Raw genomic sequence first — 22,614 nt, 5'->3', positions numbered from 1 at the left:
CTGGTCTATAATTCCCCAGGTTTCTCTTTTTAAAGATAGGTACCATGTTTTCCCTTCTCCAGTCCTCTGGGACCTCACCATTCTCCATGAGTTGTCAAAGTTAATTGTTAAATGTTCCAAGATTTCGTAAGCCAGTTCCTTAAGTATCCTAGGGTGAATTTCATCAGGCCCTGCTGACTTGAATACATCTAACTTACCTAAATATTCTTTCACCCATCTTTTTCCTATTTTAACTTATCTTCTTTACCCCTAGATAATATTAATTGTATTAAACATCTGGTCACAAACTTTTAAGTGAATACTGAAGCAAAATCAGCACTAAACAGTTCAGCCTTCTTGGTGTCATCCATCATTAGCTCTCCTTTCCTGCTAAGTAGTGGACGTACGCTTTCCTTCATCTTTCTCTTGCACCCAATGTATTGATAGAACCTCTTAATACTGCCTTTTGTGTCTCTTGTTAGGTGTAACTTGTTTTGTGCTTTAGCCTTTCTGATTTTATCCCTGCATGCTTGTGCTATTCTTTTGTATACATCCTTAGCAATTTGTCCATGTTTCCACTTTTTGTAGGTTTCCTTTTTGATTTTTCAGGTCATTAAAGAGCTCCTGATGCAGCTGCATATTAGCCTCTTGCTATTCTTCTAATATTTCCTTCACATCAGAATAGCTTGCTGTTGGAGCTTTAATATTGTCTCTTTGAGAAACTGCAAGCAATCCTGAACAACTTTTTCTCTAAAATTTTCTTCCCATGGGACCCTGCCTACCAGTTCTGAGATCAGAAAAGCAGACTTTTACAAAGTCCATTGTCTTTATTTTGCTGCTCTCTCTCCTTCCTTTCCTTAGAATCATGAAATTTGTTTATCGTTTCATGATTGCTTTCATCCATGTTGCTTTCTATCATCAGATTTACAACCAATTAATCCCTGTTAGAATCAACTCTAAAATGACTTCTCCCTGATTATCTCCTTTACCTTCTGAAAAAAGTTGTCCTTTGTACATTCCAAGAATTTATTAGAGATTTTTTTATCCAAATACCTTCAGTTTGTTTATCTTTCTGTGATGTGATGCTCAGAGCTGAAGGTGAGGTTCCTGATATAAAAAGGTATAAAATATTACCTTATTTTTAGCAGTGTATGATAAAATACCTTTGACCATTCTGGCCAAAATTGCACTGACCTTTTTGTATGAAGTTGCAAACTCACGTCAAAAGAAAGTTTCTTTCACCATTGGTGTTGGCCAGATTTCTTTTATGCATTGGATATGTGTTATTTTGCCCTCTTTCATGCTTTTTTTTACCAGCTTTTAGCCTTTTTTTATGCATGTGCATTAATCAGAATGAAGTATATTTTAAGCTAGAATTAGAAAAATGGTTGTTAACATCTAAATATTACATCTTTGTCCAGTAATTTTGTTAGATAGATAAATTAAAGCAATCTTTACAATTACTAATTGCAAGAAAATTAACATTAACACAATATTTATGGTGTTCCTTACATTAAGTACAGGGAATTCTCAGAATGCTGCAGTAACATTAATTAGGCAAAAGTTAAATTAAAAACTTTAAAATTTGTAGCTTTTACCTAATTAATGCCTAGAGCTCCTGTCTTTCCTTTTCTTGTAAAGTATTGTGAACCTTCCAGTTTGCCTTGAATGCAAAAAGATTCTCTTCAGAACACCGAAATTTTTGATGATCAATTTGAAGGACTTGTAGTGAAGACAACTCTGCCTGATCAATTTTCTTTCTGTTCACACAGCTGACCTTCATATTGGTGGTGCCCTTGATACGCAAGGCCCTGTTAGACAGTAGATGGGTTTCCGCCCACTGAATTAATGATTCAACTTCCTCTTGTAAATCTGTTGACTTCATACTCCCCTCTTTGTTGTGTTGTTACCAGAATATGACAGTTTGGCAACACTGGGACCAGTTGTCAAAGAGCATACTTAATGCTCTCAGCTGTAGAAAATTTGTTTTTTTTGTTTCAAGGACAGTGTCTTTTTGAGCCACTGACTTGGAGGACTTGCCACATCCTTCGAGACTGGTGTGTCTCTTGTTATGACAGACCTCTCTGGCTCTGCCGTGACCAACCCTCCCTGGACTATTTCTGGACTCATCCACCAATGCAGGAATTTCAGCGCAAGTGATGGAATGTTTACTTTTTGAGATGGGAAAATCAGAACATTTCAGGGAAGGGACAGCAGAAAATTCTATAGAGTCCTCATGCATTTTTTACCTAAAGCACTATCCCTATGCAGGATACAGTCATCCCTAGAAGTTTCAGGAGGGTGCCTACTGACATCCTCAGGAGGGTAATTGCTGATCTGATCTTGCTCCTCTTTTAACTGACTGAAAGATTTTGTGTACCTCTGTCTTCATCGACACTCCAAGATATGACTCTTCTTTTGGAAAGGATTTTTTTTATTGTTGACTCAGTTGCTTGAGTGGACCCCTCCTTGGATGGGCTCTGAGGAGAATGTCGTCCAGGGAAATAGTATACTTATATACCTTTCTATCTGAGAAAAGCCACAGAACAACAAGGACTTTCGTGAACACTCAAGGCACGGATGACCATCTGAAAGGCAGTGCTTTGTATTGAAAGTGATAGGTCCCTTGAGTGAATTGCAGAAATCTGTGCGTTTGATGAATTGGAACATGAAAATAGGTTTCTTTCAGTTTGATTGACACAAGATAGCAGATTGCACTACTATGAACTTCAAGGTCTGCATTTTGTATTTGATTCTCCTTATGAACTGCAGCCGGCAGCAGTCAGGTTGGGATGCGTGTGTGTGTTTTCCCCCTGAAACCTACATGTTATGTCAAACTTCAAAACAGGCAAAAATAAATCAACCAACCAAAACCACTTCACTGAACATCCCATTTTAAAAATTAAGAATCACAAAGTTTAATTTTAATAGTTTGATAGCCCTGGAGACTGATATCCCAATTATCTTCAGAACAGCTGCACATGGGCATTTTCCTGCCAACATGACCCAGCCTAGAGATGGAGAGCCCAGTTGTCAGGTTAGATGGTACTTCAGTATAAGGCCTTCTTAAACTGCAGTCATTCTACTGAGACAGCCACAAAAGGAGCTGCTCATGAAGTTTATGTACCCAGGTGTTTCTTATGGGCACCTGAGGCTACGTCTTCACTACCCGCCGTATCGGCGGGTAGCGATCGATTTTTCAGGGATCGATATATCGCGTCTCATCTAGACGCGATATATCGATCCCCGAACGCGCTCCTATCGATTCCGGAACTCCACCACCGCGAACGGCGGTGGCGGAGTCGACATGGAGAGCCCCAGACATCGATCCCGTGCCGTGAGGACGGGTAAGTGATCGATATAAGATACTTCGACTTCAGCTACGTTATTCACGTAGCTGAAGTTGCGTATCTTATATCGATTTTCCCCCTTAGTGTAGACCAGCCCCCAGTCCCACTAATAACACTGCCACAGGTAGGAAACAGGGTAGGCAGTAGACTTTTCCCACAATGCACCACATTCTTAGGGCTAGAGTGTTGACATGGGGTGGAGGCACTAAGCATTTCGGGATGTTTACTTTGACTCGGGTCTGTGCACTGCAGTGTGGACGCCGGAGCCCTAGCTTCAAGTGCAGGTTAGAAAATCCTCAGCCTAGGATTAAAATACAATGTAGATGCTCAAGCCCAAGATTCTCTGACACAGGTCAGCTGACTTGAGTCCAACTAATCCTAGACGTACCCTCAGTGTCTGAGGTAATTTCTTGAATCCTTTTAAAAATTTTACTCCTTTGGGGAGCTGAGATTCGGAACCTGAGTCAGATGAACCTGTGAACCTGTTCCACTAACAGGCATCGCTTTATGTTTGCCCCTTTAAGAGTGGATAAAAGGTCTGTAATGGGACAGTGGAGCTGCTGATTGAGGCTCACAAGATGGCAGGCATGTTTCGTGCCAAATCTAAGCGTTCCCTCGCCAAAGAGGGTGTGTGTTTGTTTTTTTTGGGGTGGTGGTGGGGGGGGAGGAGGATTCCTTTCTCCTCTCCTCCATGCAGAATTCCTGACTTTCCCTGGGGTTGCAGGAAGGAGACCAAATTGTCCGATGATGGAAGTGATGGGAGATGATGAAACCTGCGCTGTGATGGGGTGCATGTCTGAACCAATCTGCTCCTGGCTCTGTCTGTGGCAGATTCCACTGGTCCTGCTTATGGTTTCCCTGGGCTGCTGCCCTTTGATGAAACCCCCTTTCGTAGCTGAAGGGCTGTCATCATTTTCTTGCCATTTTTCAATACATTTGCAGTCTGGCTGTCAGACTCCCCACTGATGGGGTGTGCCTGGGGAACTGGCTCCTGGGTCAGAGTAAGGCGGCCAAAGCAAAGCCTCTCCAACCCAGCAGGTGAAGAAGCTGGAGTGCACATGGGACTGAAACATCTCCTCCTGCTCCATGTGGCCGGGATACAGAGCAGGAGGAATGCAGCATTGGGCTCCTGTTTGGACCTTTCTTCACCACGCCCTGAGCCTGTTATCTGGGCAGGCTAGGGGCTGGGTGGGTGGGCACTGTGGAAATCCCAGGCAGGAGACTGCCTCTTCAGGTTTTTTGATTCTCTCACAGCAGGTACTAAGTTCCACTGCCCTGCAAGAGTTACAGGAGGCAGAGCAAAACTCAGTGGGTCTCTGGAAGGTGGGGGCTAGTTCCCAGCAGTATCCCTGGGGAAGGTGGGGGCTAGTTCCCTGGGGATCTGTGGATCTAGCCTTGAGAGAGAATCTGAGTTTTTGGATTGTATTCCCAAATGTGTCTGGGTTGCTTCACAAAGATGATAATTTAAAAAAAAAAAAAGTTAACCAAAAAAGCAATGTGTCCAAACAGAGCAAATTCTGAACTGCACTGTTTAAAAAAAAACAAAAAAAAACTTCTTCATAAAAATAATTTTTAAAATGCCTACTGTGCAATAATGTTTGTCACTTTTCTTCTGTTTCAGGAGGGTTTGTGGTAGGTGGAATAGTGTCTCCTGAAAAGGATCCATGCAGGAAGGCTAGAGTAAAGAGAAAACATACGCCAAAAACAAGTATAAACTTCCTTGAAACTTATTTTGTTTTTTTTATTTCAATAGCAGTATGGAGCAGTGGTTCAGATTATGCACAGTGCTAGCTCTTCACACCCCTCAGTACTCCTTTGGGGGGAAATTTTGTAAGAAGTTTAATGTTAAGAACATAAAGAACGGCCCTACTGGGTCAGACCAAAGGTCCATCTAGCCCAGTAACCTGTCTTCTGATATTAATATGAATTAAAACTAACATGTTAGTGTGGACAAGGACATTGGGCTTTAAAACATTGGTCATGGCTAACCCTAGATGAAGAAGAACTTCATGTAGTGAGAAAGGAGGAGCTACTTGTGGGAATCGGAGGTTGGTGATAAATTCAGTGCAATTAGTAAAGAAGGTGAACTGCAGTTCTGTCATTGATCAGCCTATTGGTTAGATAATATAAATTAATGCTTGTACTCCTATTATGTGTAGGTAAGCTTCTGTAACTACCAAACATTTCATGAACTCAAGCATCACCAATATCATACCAAAAGGCAATGCACAAAGGTCTTATGTATATTGGGAAAACACATTGTTTTAGACATATTAACTAACATGTTTTAACTAATTTAGTGTTGTATGATTTTATCCTCAATGTGGACAAGGACAGTTGTTTTAAAAACGTTAGCTGGTTGTGTTGATGAGACAAGTAGAGTTCTTGTCCGTACTACAGATGGTGACTGATCTCATGATTGAGTTGGTCCGCAGATGATCACTTAGAACCAGAGCACCATATTCCATCCCAGTAAAGAAGCCGTCTCCTTGTCAATCTGTTATCTGGTAATGGGTATAATTCCAGAAGCCTGCTATTTCTGAGCAGAGGTATTGAGACTTCCTACTTTCTAGAATGGAGTCTATCAGAAAAAAATATAATTTTAACTTGGAAAAGGTTTGTGGTGTAGGGCAGATAGGCCTCCCACTAAATCTGCTTTAATTATTTTAAAATGCACAAAACAAAAACTCTAAAGGCTTTTACTTGTGAATTTGGATTAGGGCTGTCAAGCGATTAAAAAAATTAATTGCGATTAATCGCACTGTTAATAATAGAATACCATTTATTTAAATATTTTTGGATGTTTTCTACATTTTCAAATATATTGATTTCAATTATAACACAGAATACAAAGTGTACAATGCTCACTTTATATTTATTTTTGATTGCAAGTATTTGCACTGTAAAAAAACAAGAAATTGTATTTTTCAATTCACCTAATACAAGTACTGTAGTGCACTCTCTTTATCATGAAAGTTGAACTTACAAATGTAGAATTATGTACAAAAAAAACCTGCATTCAAAAATAAAACAGTCTGAAATTTTAGAGCCTTCAAGTCCACTCAGTCCTACTTCTTGTTCAGCCAGTTGCTCAGACAAACAAGTTTGGTTACAATTTGCAGGAGATAATGCTGCCCGCTTCTTGTTAACCGTGCCTCCTGAAAGTGAGAACAGACGTTCTCATGTCACCGTTGTAGCTGGCGTGGCAAGATATTTACGTGCCAGAAGCGCTAAAGATTCATATGTCCCTTCATGTTTCAACCACCATTCCAGGGGACATGCGTCCATGCTGATGACGGATTCTGCTCAATAACGATCCAAAGCAGTGCGGACCGACGCATGTTCATTTTCATTTCTGAGTCAGATGCCACCAGCAGAAGGTTGATTTTATTTTTGGTGGTTCAGGTTCTGTAGTTTCTGCATCGGAGTGTTGCTCTTTTAAGACTTCTGAAAGCATGCTCCACACCTCGGCCCTCTCAGATTTTGGAAGGCACTTCAGATTCTTAAACCTTTGGTTCAGTGCTGCAGCTATTTTTAGAAATCTCACATTGGTTCCTCCTTTGCGTTTTGTGAAATCTGCTGTGAAAGTGTTCTTAAAATGAACAACATGTTCTGGGTCATCATCCGAGACTGCGGTAACATGAAATATATGGCAGAATGCGGGTAAAACAGAGCAGGGGACATACAATTCTCCCCCAAGGAGTTTAATCACAAATGTAATGCATTATTTTTTTAATGAGCGTCATCATCATGGAAGCATGTCCTCTGGAATGGTGTCTGAAGCATGAAGGGGCATACGAATGTTTAGCATATCTGGCACATAAATAGCTTGCAATGCGAGCTATAAAAGTGCCATGCACATACCTGTTCTCACTTTCTGATGACATTGTAAATAAGAAGAGGGCAGCAGTATCTCCTGTAAATGTAAACAAACATGTTTGTCTCGGCAGTTGGCTGAACAAATAGGACTGAGTGGACTTGTAGGCTCTGAAGTTTTACACTGTTTTGCTTTTGAGTGCAGTTATGTAACACAAATAAAAAATCTACATTTGTAAGTTGCACTTTCACGACAGAGATGGCAGTACTTGTATGAGGTAAATTGAAAAATACTATCTTTTGTTTATTATTTTTACAGTGCAAATATTTGTAATAAAAAATAGTATACACTTTGATTTAAATTACAACACATCATTCAATATATATGAAAATGTAGAAAAACATCCAAAATACTTAATACATTTCAATTGGTATTCTATTGTTTAACAGTGTGATTAAAACTGTGATTAATCGTGATTAAATTTTTTTATCGTGATTAATTTTTTTTGAGTTAATTAAGGCTGTAAATTAATCGCAGTTAACTCACAAGTTAACTGCGATTAATTTACAGCCTTAATTTGGGGCTAAATGTCCTTTTGGCAGCAGGTTTGACCTATCATGAAATCACTGAAAGATGAGTTTCTGCAGTCATTTTTCAGGTTCACTTAAGACATGCATTTGAACCCCCCAGTAAAGAGCCCTTTGTCATGGGATAGTAATGTGTTCCTGATTATGATAAGCGTTACTTTTGGGGTCACGTTTCCTACCTGGTAAGTCATTTCTGACTTCAGCTGGTAGCAAAATAACTTTAGGTTCTAGTGACCAAACCTTTATACTATACATACTTTATACTATATTTCATAAGACTAGCTGGTACTTCAGACATCTTTGAATTTCCCTCTAAAGGGGATAGTAATTTTCCAGTTTAATAAGCCAGTCCTCCTCAGAGGCACTCTTTCATGAACTCTGTGAAAACATCACTGGGTTTTTAGCTAATGCAGACTAAATCCCTTAAATGAAAAAGCTGAGTAAATTTTCTAACATGAATCCCTAAGTTGTACTGAAATCAAGAGAACTAGGTTGAAATGTCTGTCTGACTGCATCTGTCACTGCTACAGCATACAGAGGCCTGCAGTTTGGAGAGGGTTATGTCAAAACTTATCTATCTGAGGCAGAGTGGCTTTGTTTCCAGCCTTAGATTTGTCCTTGGGTAGGAGATCTGCGAAGCTGCCACGTGGTAGTCTCCATGTATTTATGAAGCAATATAGGTTGCATTTGACATCAAGAAAGAAATCCAGGTTCTGACTGCTTGTAGGAATTACTCCCCAGTTATAGGGTGCCCAAACTGCCCTGCCCCTTAGAGGTTGTGTGAGAGTTGGGATATCTTACTTTGGATTGGTTACCTGCGCTCCTCCTGAAGCTTTTACCTTAGAGGAGTCTTAATTTTCTGTACTTTGCAAGAAGTTACACTGACTTCCTGACATTTGGCTGGAAGATTTACCTTTTATTTTAGAAATATCCCTTGAAATTTTAATCTCCAAGTGAAGATCCTATAATCTTGTAAAGAGAAGGAAAACCTTCACTTGTAATAATTTTTCTTTGAAGGTTTCATCTTTGAGTATTCCCACTCACTCAGTCACCTCCATCAGAATAGGTGGGGGAAAGGCTTTTTTGGGACTTCATAAAATGTTTAAAATTTTAAATAGCTTCAGGAACTCCAGTGTCTTTAAAGCAGCAAATGAACTTTAGAAGGTAGATGGTCTTGGAGATGTATTGTTGTTACTGTTGTGACAGGAGCAGTTGCCATTGTTCTAGGAAGTCCCTGCCTGTCTTGCATAAGAGAGTGACCCCACTGATAAATTATAGCTTCAAAAATTTTGTATTGCAAGTAATTCCTATTTATTAAGGGAGTAGTCTTCCAACCTATTTGAATATTTAAAATCTGAGGAATTATTTAAATCCTTCACTATGCATTTGAATTCTAAAATATTTGAGAAATGATAGTGGCATAACATCATCTCAGGTTGGTTTAAAAATGTACAGTGATTAGTTTTTTTACACTTTTATTTTTCAGGGAGTCATGTTGAACATTTGAATGTCTCCCTAGCAGATACTTCTAAGCCAACTGCTGTATGGGATCCAACAATTAATGAAGAGGTTTTGCTAGGTAAGTTGCTGAAATGACATGACCAGGTTCTGAAGAATTCTGTGACAAGATTGCAGAATTTGGTCCTCCTTTGGGGTCATACAGGGAAGTATGCTGATCAGGGCTTCCTCCGCTCACCTAAACTCTTGAGGTGCTGAGATATCCCACTTCCTTCCTCATGCAGAAAGTCAGGGGAGCCAGAGAAGGGGGAAAAGGTAGGGAGATAGCACACTACTCTAGAATTTTTCAGTCTGCTGAACCTGGAATCTTACAACAAAGTACTATGCTGAGTACTTAATATGATTAAGAAATTGGATGATGTGCTGTGCTAATGACAAAAATATTTAATATACACATGGATATTATTGCTCAGCTTCTGTCAATTTTGTTTTTCTGTAGAGTGTGTCAACACTGGAAATAGTCATTCTTGTTTCTTTAATGATGAGTCAGTGAAAATATATAAAAACCTGAATACATCTGTTTTTGCTGCTGGTAAATTGATCTTGAAACCGCTTAAAGAAAAGGGGCACCAATTTGTTTTCACAGATAATATAGTGAGTACATCTGTTTCCTTATATATTCTTGTATAGCAAAATACCATGTGCTGAAAGGCTTTGATACTTTAAAGACCTGTTGAGTATTGTTAGAAGTATTTTACTACTTGACGTTAATGCTGTATTTGTAACTTTTATTACGTTTTCTTAAAAAGGAATACATGTAGAAAACACGATAATGAAACCTTTAAATTGTAGAATCAAACACTGAAAAATAAGGGAAAGTCACTAAGTTAAATTTTGCTCTACAAAAGTAACTCAGCCACCTGGCACACGTTAACCTTCCTATGTTCTTCGGTATATGATAAATATCCGTATATTGTTAATAAATACCATAACATGTAGGCAGCAATGTAAAAGTCTTACAATAGGAGAAAATGTTACATTTCAAATACCTGTCTTTATTAAATGCTTGATTTCACAACCATAATTTGCAGTGGGGTGGGGGGAGTGATGAGGAGTTGGGGGCTTATTGGTTTTTGGGGGGGGTGTTAATTTCTATTTGTACAAAAAAGTTAGTATCTATGAGAGGATAAAGTTTCAGCCTAAAGGATTTTTTTCTTTGATAGTACTACGATCTCACTAATGATAGAATATTTGCTTTTGATTTAATTTCTGAAGGCTTTCCATGTTATCTGTGGCAAGATTATTGTTACCCTTCATAAGACATCCTACTATCTGACTACAGGAGATTTTTTCTATGTCCCAGAAGGTAAGTACATTTTAAAAACAATTTGTTGCAAAAGGACCAGCTGAAGGGAGAGTATAAGTGGTAGAAACTAAGCTGAAGGGGAGGTGGGGGAGCGGGGCTAGGAGAAAGATAGGGAATAATTGGGCAACCTTTGCTGAATCTGGGGATAAGAACCTCATTAAGAGGTGAATGAGTCCCAAAGGCAGAGAGAAGTTAATGGTCCCTTGTGTGTAAGCAGTAACACAAAACAGTGTGTGTTTATGTTGGTTATCTTCAGGCTTCAAGTGCACCATGAAGCCAAAAGCTATGACCTTGTCTTCAGTCACGCAAGAAGAGCTAGTACAAAGTGTAGCAGTACTACCTGAAGTGTTAACGTTTTCAGAAAAAGGTTTGAGGAAATCCCCACTATGTTAGCCCAAATCATGGCTATTATATCTTGCTACCAGCAGAAGGCAGGAAAAAGGAAATAGTGAGGTCATCTCCAACCTGTGAAAGTTACTAGACTGCCAGACACTGTTCAGTTCTTTGATCTTTTCTGGTCAGCTAAACCAGCTTGCTTATTATGGGATTGGTCTTCAGTTGAGTTTTACTGTTATAACTTTATGGTTGGTTAGGGTTATGATATATATTTTACTGAAAGCTATACCATATTGAAGCCTTATTGTGGATGCAGTTATACCAGCATAAAGGTGATTTAAACCTGTATAGTTATTCCCCTTCCTGTATAGGAATGGCTATACCATTTATGCTGACATAACTGCATCCCCACTAGGTGGATTATACGGGTATAATTAAAGCGGTGTGGCTTTCCACTGTAGGCAAGGACTAAGTTATTTGGCTTTCAGTGTAATTAGTTTGCAGCTCCTTTTTTTAGCAGGATTTCCTGTCTTTAGATTAGTAGTCCCAAGCAAAGGGTCAAAGACTTTTCAGGGGCTGGAGATGACATGGTTAGGATGGCTCTTGTACTCTCTATTGCTGTGGACAATGCATCTTTAAAGGTATGTACTGAAACCCTGCAGGATTTAGTCTAGATTGCACCTGCCAGAACACCTGTCACTACAAATACTATTAGGTACATTTTTACTAAACGCAAGCATCTAAAGCCCCTGGTGAATTCACCATTTAATCTTACTACTGGCCCTCTATTGGCGATAGGTACCATGGATGCTAATTTCTCATGCAGCTGTCTATCCACCCAATAACTACAGACATCTGACTGTCAAGGGCTTATACGTTCTGTGCGAAAAATATGGTAAAACTACCAAAGCCAACTCCACTTTGACTATTCTTTCCGTGGTTCAGACAGACACAATTATTTTTACCACCATGTTTAAATATGAGCTTTGTCTAAACTTGGAGCTTCCACCAGTATTCCCATCAAAAGAGTTTGCCCCCTTTAGGAATTATAGGTCTGAAAAGTCCTAATGTGTTGGCAAGGTCATTGAGTTAAACATACTAAATGTCTTGGAGCTCAGAACCATGAAGCAGGCTCTGTTCATCTGCAGAAGACTTTTAGTTCTAGCATTTGGATGTAGCCACTTTCAGCAGGTGACTGGATCAAGAGTACTAAAATTGCCAAAGAATCCAGTCTCCTGTGCCTGTAGAGGTAGAAAAGGATTTGGTTGCTCTTGGATCTTGAAATATGGTAGGAAAGACAAAACACTGACAGAGGAGTTGAGCTGAAAATCAGTTCTGCGAGAGTTCTCAAACTGAGATAAAAAATCATAATATTGAGAAAAAGAGTAAAAAAGATCTCCCACTTCAAAAGTAAAGAAACTTTGTGAATAAACTTGATACAGGACAGTAGTTGTGACTGAGCTATAAAGAACGAGTAGCCAAAGCTGAAGAAAGCATTTTAAGTGTTGGATATTAGAGGCACTAGGAAAAAACAGTTTTTACTGACTAACTTTTCTCACAAATTTCATAATATTCCAGCTAGGATATTCCTATTGGTTTGCTGTAATGTTGGAGGGGATTAGAACATTGTCTTGTTTGTTAGTTTCTAATCATACCTTTTGGGACTTTTTTATACAATGCCTCACAATTTTGGGGGTGAAAATAGAGTTTTCTTTATATTGTCACAATTGCTTTTATTATTGTTACTGCTCCAGTTTTCTAAAGGAAGTTTTTTAAAGGAATGCGTTAAGCTGGTAAATCTTCCTTCGTTAGGGGTCTGACATCACAAAAGTTGTTTCCTGCTTTCATCTGCTGGTAGGAGATTATAATTAAGGCTAAGATTTAGTCACAGATATTTTTAGTAAAAGTCATGGGCAGGTCACAAGCAATAAACAAAAATTCACTGCCTTGACCTGTCTGACTTTTACTATAAATACCCATGACTAAACCTGAGCTGCTCCTAGGGCACTGCTGCTCTGGGGGATCCCCGGAGCTGACGGCAGGCCCCTGCTCAGATTGTTGGGGTTGACTGCCTCTGTCCACCCACTGTTCTGAGGCTCCTGGAGACAGCTCTCAGTCTGCCCCTGGGGCCAGCCACACTGGCTGTTGCAGCTGTGGAAGTCAAACATGTTATGGAAAGTCACGGAATCGGTGACTTCTGCGACCTCCGTGACAGATTCACAGCCTTAGTTATAATATGGTCTGAGTTGCGTATTATGGGACTGAAAGAAACCCAATTAGCAGCATGTAAAAAATGGTCTTTTCTATTATTTTCCTCTTTGGTTTGCTGTAATAATTTGAGGGAGGGATAATTGTTTCATTAGTTATGACCTGTTCAGTTAATCAGATACAGGAGCAGTCTGAACTTTTTCCAGGCAATCTAAAAAAGTAAATGTTGGATTTTTTTCCCCAGTCCCTTTTGGGGGAAGAGATTTATTATTTTACTGTTGTGTGATCAATTCCATTATACACAGCTTTTGGGAAATCTTTTAATCGGTTCATCTCTTGTTCTGGATTTGGTTCCAATTTAATGCAGGTTCAGGAGATTGTCGTTTCTCTAGTTGCTATCTTACTCATTAGCCCCAAGTTGAAATCCTGTGATGAAGCAGGTTTGCAAACTGTATTAACCTAGAACAGGTTCTTCTTAAACCTCTTCACAGTAAAGGACCGAAAATTTAAGTCCCTCATTTAGATGGGTGACATGCAAAGTTCATCTCAGTAGTAATGAATTAATCCCAGTCTGTGGTGGAAATAAATAGTTCAGAATATTAGGATTGGAGGCAAAAAAAAGGATCAAGTTGTTGCCAGAAGCCCACATTAAGAACCTCTTTCACTGCAAGGGAGAAGTCTTGGTGGAAGACTTTGGGGATTGTATGAACATCTATTTTATCTGCCTTGAGGATTCAGTTCCCTTACATCCTTGGCACTTCTCTGATGCGTGGCCTCAGACCCAAAATTGAAATACAAGAGGTCCGCACAGGCTATCTGGAGCTTTGGGAACACCTACCACTTACTGTAGAGCAGGGATGGGCAAACTATGGCCCGCGGGCCGGATCCGGCCCTTCAGGGCTTTGGATCCGGCCCATGGGATTACCCCTGGTGGTGCTGCGGGCCTGGTGCTGCTCTCAGAAGCAGCCCCCGGGCCGGGAGGCAAAGGGCTCCATGTGCGCACGCAGAGCCCTCTGCCCTTCCCCCCCCCAGGGGCCGCAGCACTTCCTGGAGTGGCGTGGGGACAGGGCAGGCATGCAGGGAGCCTGCCCTGGCCCTGGTGTGCGCCACTGCCACCCCGGAGCCACTTTAGGTAAGCGGCACCGGGCTGGAGCTCAAACCCCTCCTGCCTCCCGCCCCCCAACTTCCTGCCCTAAGCCCTCTGCCTGCACCTCGCACCCCTCCTGCACCCAACTCCCTGTCCTGAGCCCCTTTCTGCACTCCTGTGCATTCCAACCACCTGCCCTGAGCTCCCTGCTGCACCCTGCACCCCGTGCACCCCAACTCCCTGCCCTGAGCCCCATCCTGCACTCCGTACCCCTCCTGTACCCCAACCCCCTTCCCTGAGCCCCCTCTTACACTCTGCACCCCTTCTCTGCCCCAATCCCTTGTCCTGAGCCCCTTCCTCCACATCCCACACTCCACCCGCCCTGCCCTGGCCCTGCATACAATTTCCTCACCCAGATGTGGCCCTTGCCCCAAAAAGTTTGCCCACCCCTGCTGTAGAGAGTTCAGCAATGGAGGCTGCTTCTCAAGAACAGATTCTGGAGCCAAAAATAGCAGTGAGATCCACAACCACGCCAGAGGCAAAATTATAGGTAGCGCAAGGGGCATTACTGCCAGATTTGAGACACTTGGAACTGATTGGACCCACCTGAAGATACCAGATGTCAGTGCATTGTAACAGATGCTAAGAGCTTCAGGTATTTTTGGTGTGGCTGAGTCTTTTACTCTGGTCTCAGAATCCCCATCTGGTTGTAAGATCACTAGATGGAGCTAAAACCAACAATTACTACTGTTGTGAGTGTTAGCCAGCAACTGAGCAAATCTGGATCTAGTGAATGCTGGCTCTTCAGGTACCCAGAGTTGACTTTCAAAGCCTCCTTTAAAGAAGAAAAGCAGCAGGCACTGCTCCCCCTCATTTCGGGCATAAAAGGTAAAGCCTACTTAGCCACCCCCTTATGGGCGTCTTCTCCCTGATACGTTTCAGGCTGAAGCTGCGCTGATCCATTGGACGTTTGGGCATCACACAACACACATTATTTACAATCTAACCTCTTTTCACATTCAGCCACAGCCCTACTGTAGTGGTGCAGCCTGGCAAATGCCTGTCTGGAGTCTCCCAGGAGTAGAGTGATAGTTACACCCTGAGCCCTTGAAGTATTCCATTTATCTGCACCAGAATACTGTTCCTAGCTATAACATCTGCAAGGAAGACAGCAAGTTACCAACTTCGGCTGATTATTTATCACATTAAGTTGGTCTTGCATCTGCACACCAATGTTCTGTTTAAAATTGTCATAAAATTCCACTTGAATCAGTTTGACACCTCTGGCTTGGTTTCTGAAATCACATAATTTACCTGTCCAGGCTAGGTTACACAAGTTGGATGTTAAGAGGGGCAAACTTCTTGTTAAATACCCAGTTTTTTCCTTCCAAGATAAAGTTAAAATGGAATCTATTCCATATTAAAGTTTGCTGTAAATGGATCAGACGGTATTAAAGCTTATGACTTTAATTAGTGATGATTCTGAAGTAGACAGTGAATTTCACTAGGTTGAAGGCAGCTTTTGTGAAACTTACATAATATTGCAATGGGATCCCTGGGGTACAACCTGGAAGTGGGCTTTCACTGTGTCCCCTTAATTCTCCAGCCTGCGCTGTTTCTCACAATGCTTTGCTAGTGATCAGCAGCAAACCCCTCCAGGTGCTGTCATCACTCAGTACAACAGCATGTGATGCCCTACGCCCAGCTAGATAGCATGAATGCTCCCTGAACCACTCACAAATCACACAGAGAAAGGCATCAGCAAATCTCCCAAGCCCCCCATCCTTAAGGAGGTTGTTACTTCTTAATGTATCAAGAATAAGGATCTGCAGCAACAATTTCTGAAGGGAAAAAATTGGCCACTTACCCATGACTGGTAAGATCTCTGTGTATGGCCCCTACAGATCCTTACTTAACTTCCATCCTTAGGGTCCATCTCCTGGTATTCTGAATATAAGTGGAAAGGCATTGAAGGTGGATGGGGCTGTAGATCTCTGTGTAACTCCCATCAAAAGCCTTACTCTATAAGAAGTATGTGTTCACTCGCCATCTTTTTAAATGGTTCTAAGTTTGTGGTGCTGTGAGCATACAAATTAATTACAGGTTTGAACCCCTTGAGGGGATAGCCTTGATTTTTTTTTTCTTGGTATGAAAATCACAGCTTTTATTAAAGTTTTCTTATAGCTGTTGAGGGTTAATGGCCCAATCTTATGCATTCCCTTCAAGACACTCCTCAATACACATCTTCTTAAGGTTAGTCTAACTCTATATCAAAGTAAACAATCCTAGATGCAGTTTCTTTCCTCCCAACTATTAATAAATTTTAAATTCACATTCAGACTTTGGTGGCTTGCCTATTATTGTTCTTCGGAATTATGGATGAAATGCTGTTTAAGTTGCTGACCTACCCTAACTGCCAAAGAGTTCAAAATGCCTATAGGAAAAGTGTTCAAAGTTAAGTGATGCTGCAGCAACTTGGTCATAATGCTATAAAACTTTCTGATGACTTTTTATTCTTTTACTCTTAGGAAATGGATACAACATACGCAATCTCCTGAATGAGGAAAGTATTCTTCTTTTCACACAGCTGAAAGGAGAAAGGTGGGGAAAATAACTTTGTACATAATGGTTTCACCTAAAATACATTTAAAGTTTGTATGCAGTGTGGTTTTCTATTTTCCAATTACTCTTGAATATAAAAGGGCCTTTTATATCCATCTGAACATTCTGTTTCTTAAAAAATTGCATTTTAAAATGTTATAGCTGTGCATATACAAAGCAGTTTTTCCACTACCAAAAATAGGATACCTGAGCTCCTATGGAATTAAGAAAATTAAGACACTTAAAGGGTCCCTTGTACCAATTAACTCTGATCTCCTGTGTGTATACAGTATAAAGACTTGATTGTGTAACACAGGTAAAGGTATTAATTTTTTAAAAATCATATTTTAATAAATGAACTATAGTGTATGGTTGAAAGCTTATACCACCTTGTCCTGTGCCCTCTCCTCAAGTCCTATATGGTGGCTGTTAGTAGAGGTTGCAGACAGTTTTGAGATTTTCACATGCCCTTTTCAAATGCAAAATGCCTCACTTTGAGAAACTACCAATGGAAAGTTGGTATTTGGGTAAGTTTTGGACAGTATTTTTTTATGGTAGATTTTCTATTTTGCTTGTCACTGCAGATACCTCAGGCCTCTTTTTATCCTTGTGTCATTGATAATAGCAATCACAATTGTCTGTCCAGCTTTGATGTCACTGCACTGTAATGTATCTCAGGGGACGAGACTTCAGCAGAGATAAAAGTTGGCAGCTCTGGCTATCTCTGAATGTCTCTTTGTAACAACTATATTTTCTCCTGGCAGTTCAGTGCTTTCATCTTTTTTTGAAAAAGGAAGATGAGATCTAGGTAATCTCTCTTGACACATCCTATGTTGCTTGACAAATTACCTCTCATTGAAATTAATGAACCTTCACCTCATTGGTAACCCATTCCCCCAATTCAATAACAATCAGATTGAATGCTGGACCATTTCCAAGTTGTCTTTTGTATACATTGGAATACAGATTTTCATTTTAATCATTTAGAAGTCTGATCACGCTGCATGCTGAATCTTCATGTCCTTATCAATTTATTGTTTAATGCCTAACAAATATAGTTTCATTTGTCAAGTTTTAGATGGTCATAACTGAAAATAAAATACAGCTTTTACATTATTCTTTTACAGATGAAAATATGAATGTTTAAGTTGACCATCCAAAAGGTTTATAATATTTGAGGGCCTGTTAGAATCCCTTGTCTGCAATGCCACCTAACATTGAAAGTTGAAACAGTCAGAGAAAGAGTAGTATTCTCCTCAGGTTTCCATGGCCAGGAGGCTTCACCAGACTTGTTGACTTTCAAGCCAAGAATTTTATCTAATTTTATTTAATGGGTTGGGGTTAACATTCTAAACCAGGAAAATGCTAAGATCTAAGATCTCAAATTTGTTTATCAATATTAGAGACAGTTGTTTTTTTTGACAAACCAGATACGTAAATGGGATCAAAGGGAGTCATTGAATTGCTAGGCACATTCCTGCTTTGTATACTTATCAGCTTGCCATGGTTTAAATAAGACATTTTAATTGTCTAGGTACATATTTAGAGCATTTCTCTATGAATTTGATCTATTTAGCGTTAGGACTGTTTCACTATCAATAAGCAGTTTAATTATCTTCATAAAATGTTTTAGTGCATTGTTAAAATGACCAACCAAAGACAATAGGAAAGCATTTTCATTGCAATTAAGCCAATTATCGCACTCAAAATATATTTTTAACTCAGAAATATTACAGGCAGAGCTAGTGTTAATGCCGATAGTTCTTCGAGTGTTTACAGGAGTATATTGGACTCAGGTGTGCACATGCTTAGTGTGTCATAGCTGGAGAACTTTGTGTAATAGTACCTGTTGGGTTGGTGTATGTGCCCTGTGCTGCCTCAGGCCCCATCCTGAGGCTATATAAAAGGGTGGCACTGCCCTTGTGCCCCCAGTTCCTTCTTAATACCCACAGCCTGAGTCGGAGATCCCTGTGCAGTTTACCTCATAGTTACTGCATCACAGTGAGTTTTCTCTGTGTTGTTTTTGGAGATTGTTAGTAGTAGTTTAGTTACCCACTACTTAGTTTGTATTCATTTTAAGCAGTTAGTGTAGAAATCTGGTGATACGCCCTCACCAGGTTTAAGCACTGTCAGTAGTGTGGGGTGATCCCCACACACTGATCGCACAGTGCTTGCTGTGTCTTGATGAGTGGGTAAACATACAGCTAAGGGTAGCATAAATTCCCTTCTGAGTAGCTGTACTGAATTGCCTTACCTGTAAGGGGTTAATCAGTTCAAGTAACCTAATTGGCACCTGACCAGAAGGACCAATGGGGAAAGAAGATACTTTCAAATGTGTAGGCGGAGGGGGAGGAGGTTTTGTTTACGCTCTCTTTGTTTGTGCCCTCTCTGAACAGAGAGAGGGACCAGGCAGGAAAAAACATCTCCTAAAAACATACCTGAAATGAGCATCTAAGATTACAAACATTGTAAGTAAAGCAAGGAAATGTCAGATTATCTTTTGTTTTAGCTTGTGAATTTTCCCTGTGCTAAGAGAGAGTTTTATTCCTGTTTTTTGTAACTGTGAAGTTGAGTCCAGAGGGGAGTCCTCTGTGTTTTAAATCTTTTTATTACCCTGTAAAGTTACCTTCCATCCTGATTTTGCAGATGTGATTCTTTTACTTTTTCTTTATAATAAAACTCTTCTTTTAAGAACCTGATTGGTTTTTAGGACACTGAAAATCAAAGGGTTTGGTCTGTGCTCCCTTTGTTAACCTATTGGTTAGAATATTATTCTCAAGCCTCCCCAGGAAATGAGGTGAAGGGGTTTGGGGGGATAAGGCTCCAAGTGGCCCCTCCCTGAATTTTTGTTTAAATCACTTGGTGGTGGCAGCAATACCGTCCAAGGACAAGGAAAGGAATTTGTGCCTTGGGGAAGTTATTAACCTAAGCTGGTGGAATATAAGCTTAGGGGGTCTTTCATGCGGGTCCCCACATCTGTACCCCAGAGTTCAGAGTGGGGAGGGAACCCTGTCAATGAAGGACACAACAGAAATGTGCAGTATCTGCTGGTCATTCAAGAGAATGCAAATTCATGGAGAACTGCATCACAAACAGCACTTCATGGAAAAGCCAGGAAGTCTGCTTAAACACCAGGGCCTTTGACAGATCATCCGGCCCCTCACACTGCCTCAAGGGTGGTAGTGGTCTCGTATAGACCTCTAGACTTCGACTCTTCCCCTTGGAGAAGAATAGATTGTTCTCCTTCCTCTAGGCTTCTAGGTAAGAGAACTGATAAGACTGACTGGGGACATTCCAGCTCAGAGACTTTCTCCTCTTTTAAAATGAGTGTGGACCATCACCGAGACTCTCTGAGCACCCAGGATAGATCAGGAGTGTCCATCTGCTCCACGGTAACGAGGCCAGAATACATTAATACTGTGCCATCAACTCGGGTACCATCTGTGGAACAGCTATTGAGTCCGGTACCAATGATTTCGATTTTAGTCCTGGCATTGTCAGTACCAGTGATGCCACAGGCTTATCGGGCAGCAACTGGCTTACCGTGCCTTTCTGTCCCAGAGTCTCTTCTGGTTCCTGAGTTTTCTGCTGTGGAGATGGACCCTGCAGTTCCTGGTCTGTCCAGATAGGCTGCCTTGCAGTGTAGACTTACTGGCACAGTTGTCAGTACTGGCTAGGAAGCCTGCTGAAGAAAGCCCTGTTGTACTGGCTTTTTCTTTGGCGTCAACATCAGCCTCCATCTTGGCTCTACAGTTTCAGTATCAGGCTGTTCTCTGAACAGTGTAACAATGGTGTCCTATATCTTGGCACTGGGGCCAAAGCCCTTCTTGGTTCTGCCTCTCAATGCATCCTCGATCTCATGCGGTACTCATGGTACTGACTACTGTACTGACTCTGGTACTGATGCTGTTTTTTCCATGGGTTACAGACAGAGCAGGACACTTAGTGACCCCTTCAGGTTTGGCCTGTCCATTTCCTTTTGCAGCAGGCTTTGGAGTCATCCTCTACTTCTCCATCCCCTCCTAGGTGTCAGTTGCAGAAGTCTTCTAAACCACCATCAGAGGAAGAGCATTGGTACTGAGACCGATTCTACAGCAGGCACAGAGAGTCATGGCCTGGTACATACTGGCTTCCTATGTCCTACTCATTTCCTTACTGGCCCCCTTGAAACCCTAGGGAAGCTCCCAGCTCTCCAAGGTCCTGATCATCGGCACACTCTAGGGAGGGTCAGCAGACCATTCTGTTCCTTGAGCCACCTGTTTTGGGGGCACACATTGATATTACCTTCACTGAGTCTTTGATACAGCAAAGCAACCCATTACTACAGGAACAGGACTTGCTCCAGGAGGGTCCACTTGCACCTCCTCCATTGTCATCCTCCTCACTGGATGAGCCCACAATCCCATATTCATTTTTCTTGGTTCTGAAAGACTTTGTCTTACCAGGACCTCCTAAGGAGGATGGCTGCAGTTTTGGGCATCCAACTGAGTTTGTCCAAGAGAATAGTCAGAACTTTTGGTCACATGTCTTAGGGATGTTCCCATATTGGATATATGTAGGGCTGCTGCTTGGTCCACTGTGCATAACTTTACTGAGCACTATGCCATCACCTCTGCTTCAAGGTCCAATTCGCTCTTTGGATGAGCAGTTGCTATTCAAGTAGACTCCAAGCCCCTCCTTCTGATGGTACTGCTTGTGAGTCATCTGAGTGGAATACACATCTGTAACCACTCGAAAAAGAAAAAAGTCACTTAGCTATATTATAACTTTTGTTATCAGAGATGTGGGTGCAGGCATGTATTAAATGATCCACCCTCCGTTCCCTTTGCATTGGAGTCTTCAGTCATGTATTCCGGTGTGGAGGAATTGAGGGGTTTGTTGCAGTGCTGTCTTTACATAGCCTCAGGAGGGGTCATGAGGAGGTCCTGGGTGCATATGCTGCCCCAATAGATAATGCTACATAAAGTGCTCTGGCTCTGGCCTGGTGGGCATGCACACATCTGAGAGAATTCATGTCTGCACCCACGTCTTGGAGAACAACAGTTGCAATAGATATAACTGCTTTTTTTTCTAGTTGCCTAACACTTTTCGTTAATAGACTTTCAATCACTTTTGTAACTTTGCCAGTTTAACCATTTGAGCTGAAATTTTCCGTGTGTGTTTTTTGCTTCAGATTGAATTCTTTCTGAAAATATTTTATCCATTTCTGAGAATGAAGTGAAGGGTTTCAGCACCTGCTTTTGGAGCAGGAGTTTGAATTTGCCGGGGGGATGATTCAGAGAAATACCTTTTTCTGTCTTTGTGAGAGTCCATCCAGATTTGTCCAAATTATAAGCCTCTGAAAACCACCATTTGCCTATGCTCAGTAGAACTTGTTAGTGGCTTGTAGCTGAAACTCTGAACATTTTAATTGCACTGAGCTTGCTCCAAGGCCTCACTGAAGTCCCTGCCTGCCTCCACAGAGTAAACAGGCAGTAGAGCAGCTGCAGAATATGCTTTGGCCTAGGGGAAGTGTTCTGTGCTGAGAACATGAGTTGTAATTTCAGCTGTTCCACTAACTGGTAAGGGAATCCCATGTTTTTCACAGCCCTTATGGAGTAAGATTTTGTGCACTTTCTTTAGGAGGCAGTCAATAACATTTTCTCCATTGTGCGGATGGGATAACTGAAAAGTTGCACCAGGACACAACTGTCAAAGTTAGACTCAGGACTCACAGTTTGTCAGACCACTCTGTTTTATTAGCACAGCGCTCTGCTAATAACACCCAGATAATGTGAGCACCATGCAAGACACAAACTATCTCATTTATACAGATAAAAGGGCGA

At 41.1% G+C, this 22,614-nt stretch overlaps 1 protein-coding gene across 2 annotated transcripts in view; it reads left to right on the top strand.

Moving 5' to 3' along the window:
* Positions 1 to 22,614, top strand: part of CENPC (centromere protein C) — a 74,187-nt gene that overhangs the window by 30,381 nt on the left and 21,192 nt on the right. For both annotated transcript variants that reach the window (XM_045019615.1, XM_045019614.1), the window contains exons 14-18: positions 4,951 to 5,037; positions 9,220 to 9,312; positions 9,691 to 9,845; positions 10,467 to 10,557; positions 16,717 to 16,789. In XM_045019615.1, coding sequence (XP_044875550.1) covers positions 4,951 to 5,037; positions 9,220 to 9,312; positions 9,691 to 9,845; positions 10,467 to 10,557; positions 16,717 to 16,789 — 499 coding nt within the window. The remainder of the gene's footprint in view (positions 1 to 4,950; positions 5,038 to 9,219; positions 9,313 to 9,690; positions 9,846 to 10,466; positions 10,558 to 16,716; positions 16,790 to 22,614) is intronic.

This window comes from Mauremys mutica, chromosome 5, assembly GCF_020497125.1.
Source record: "Mauremys mutica isolate MM-2020 ecotype Southern chromosome 5, ASM2049712v1, whole genome shotgun sequence".
Lineage (NCBI taxonomy): Eukaryota > Metazoa > Chordata > Testudines > Geoemydidae > Mauremys > Mauremys mutica.
Note: the sequence above shows the minus strand (reverse complement) of the source record. Positions and strands in the feature narration are given on the sequence as shown.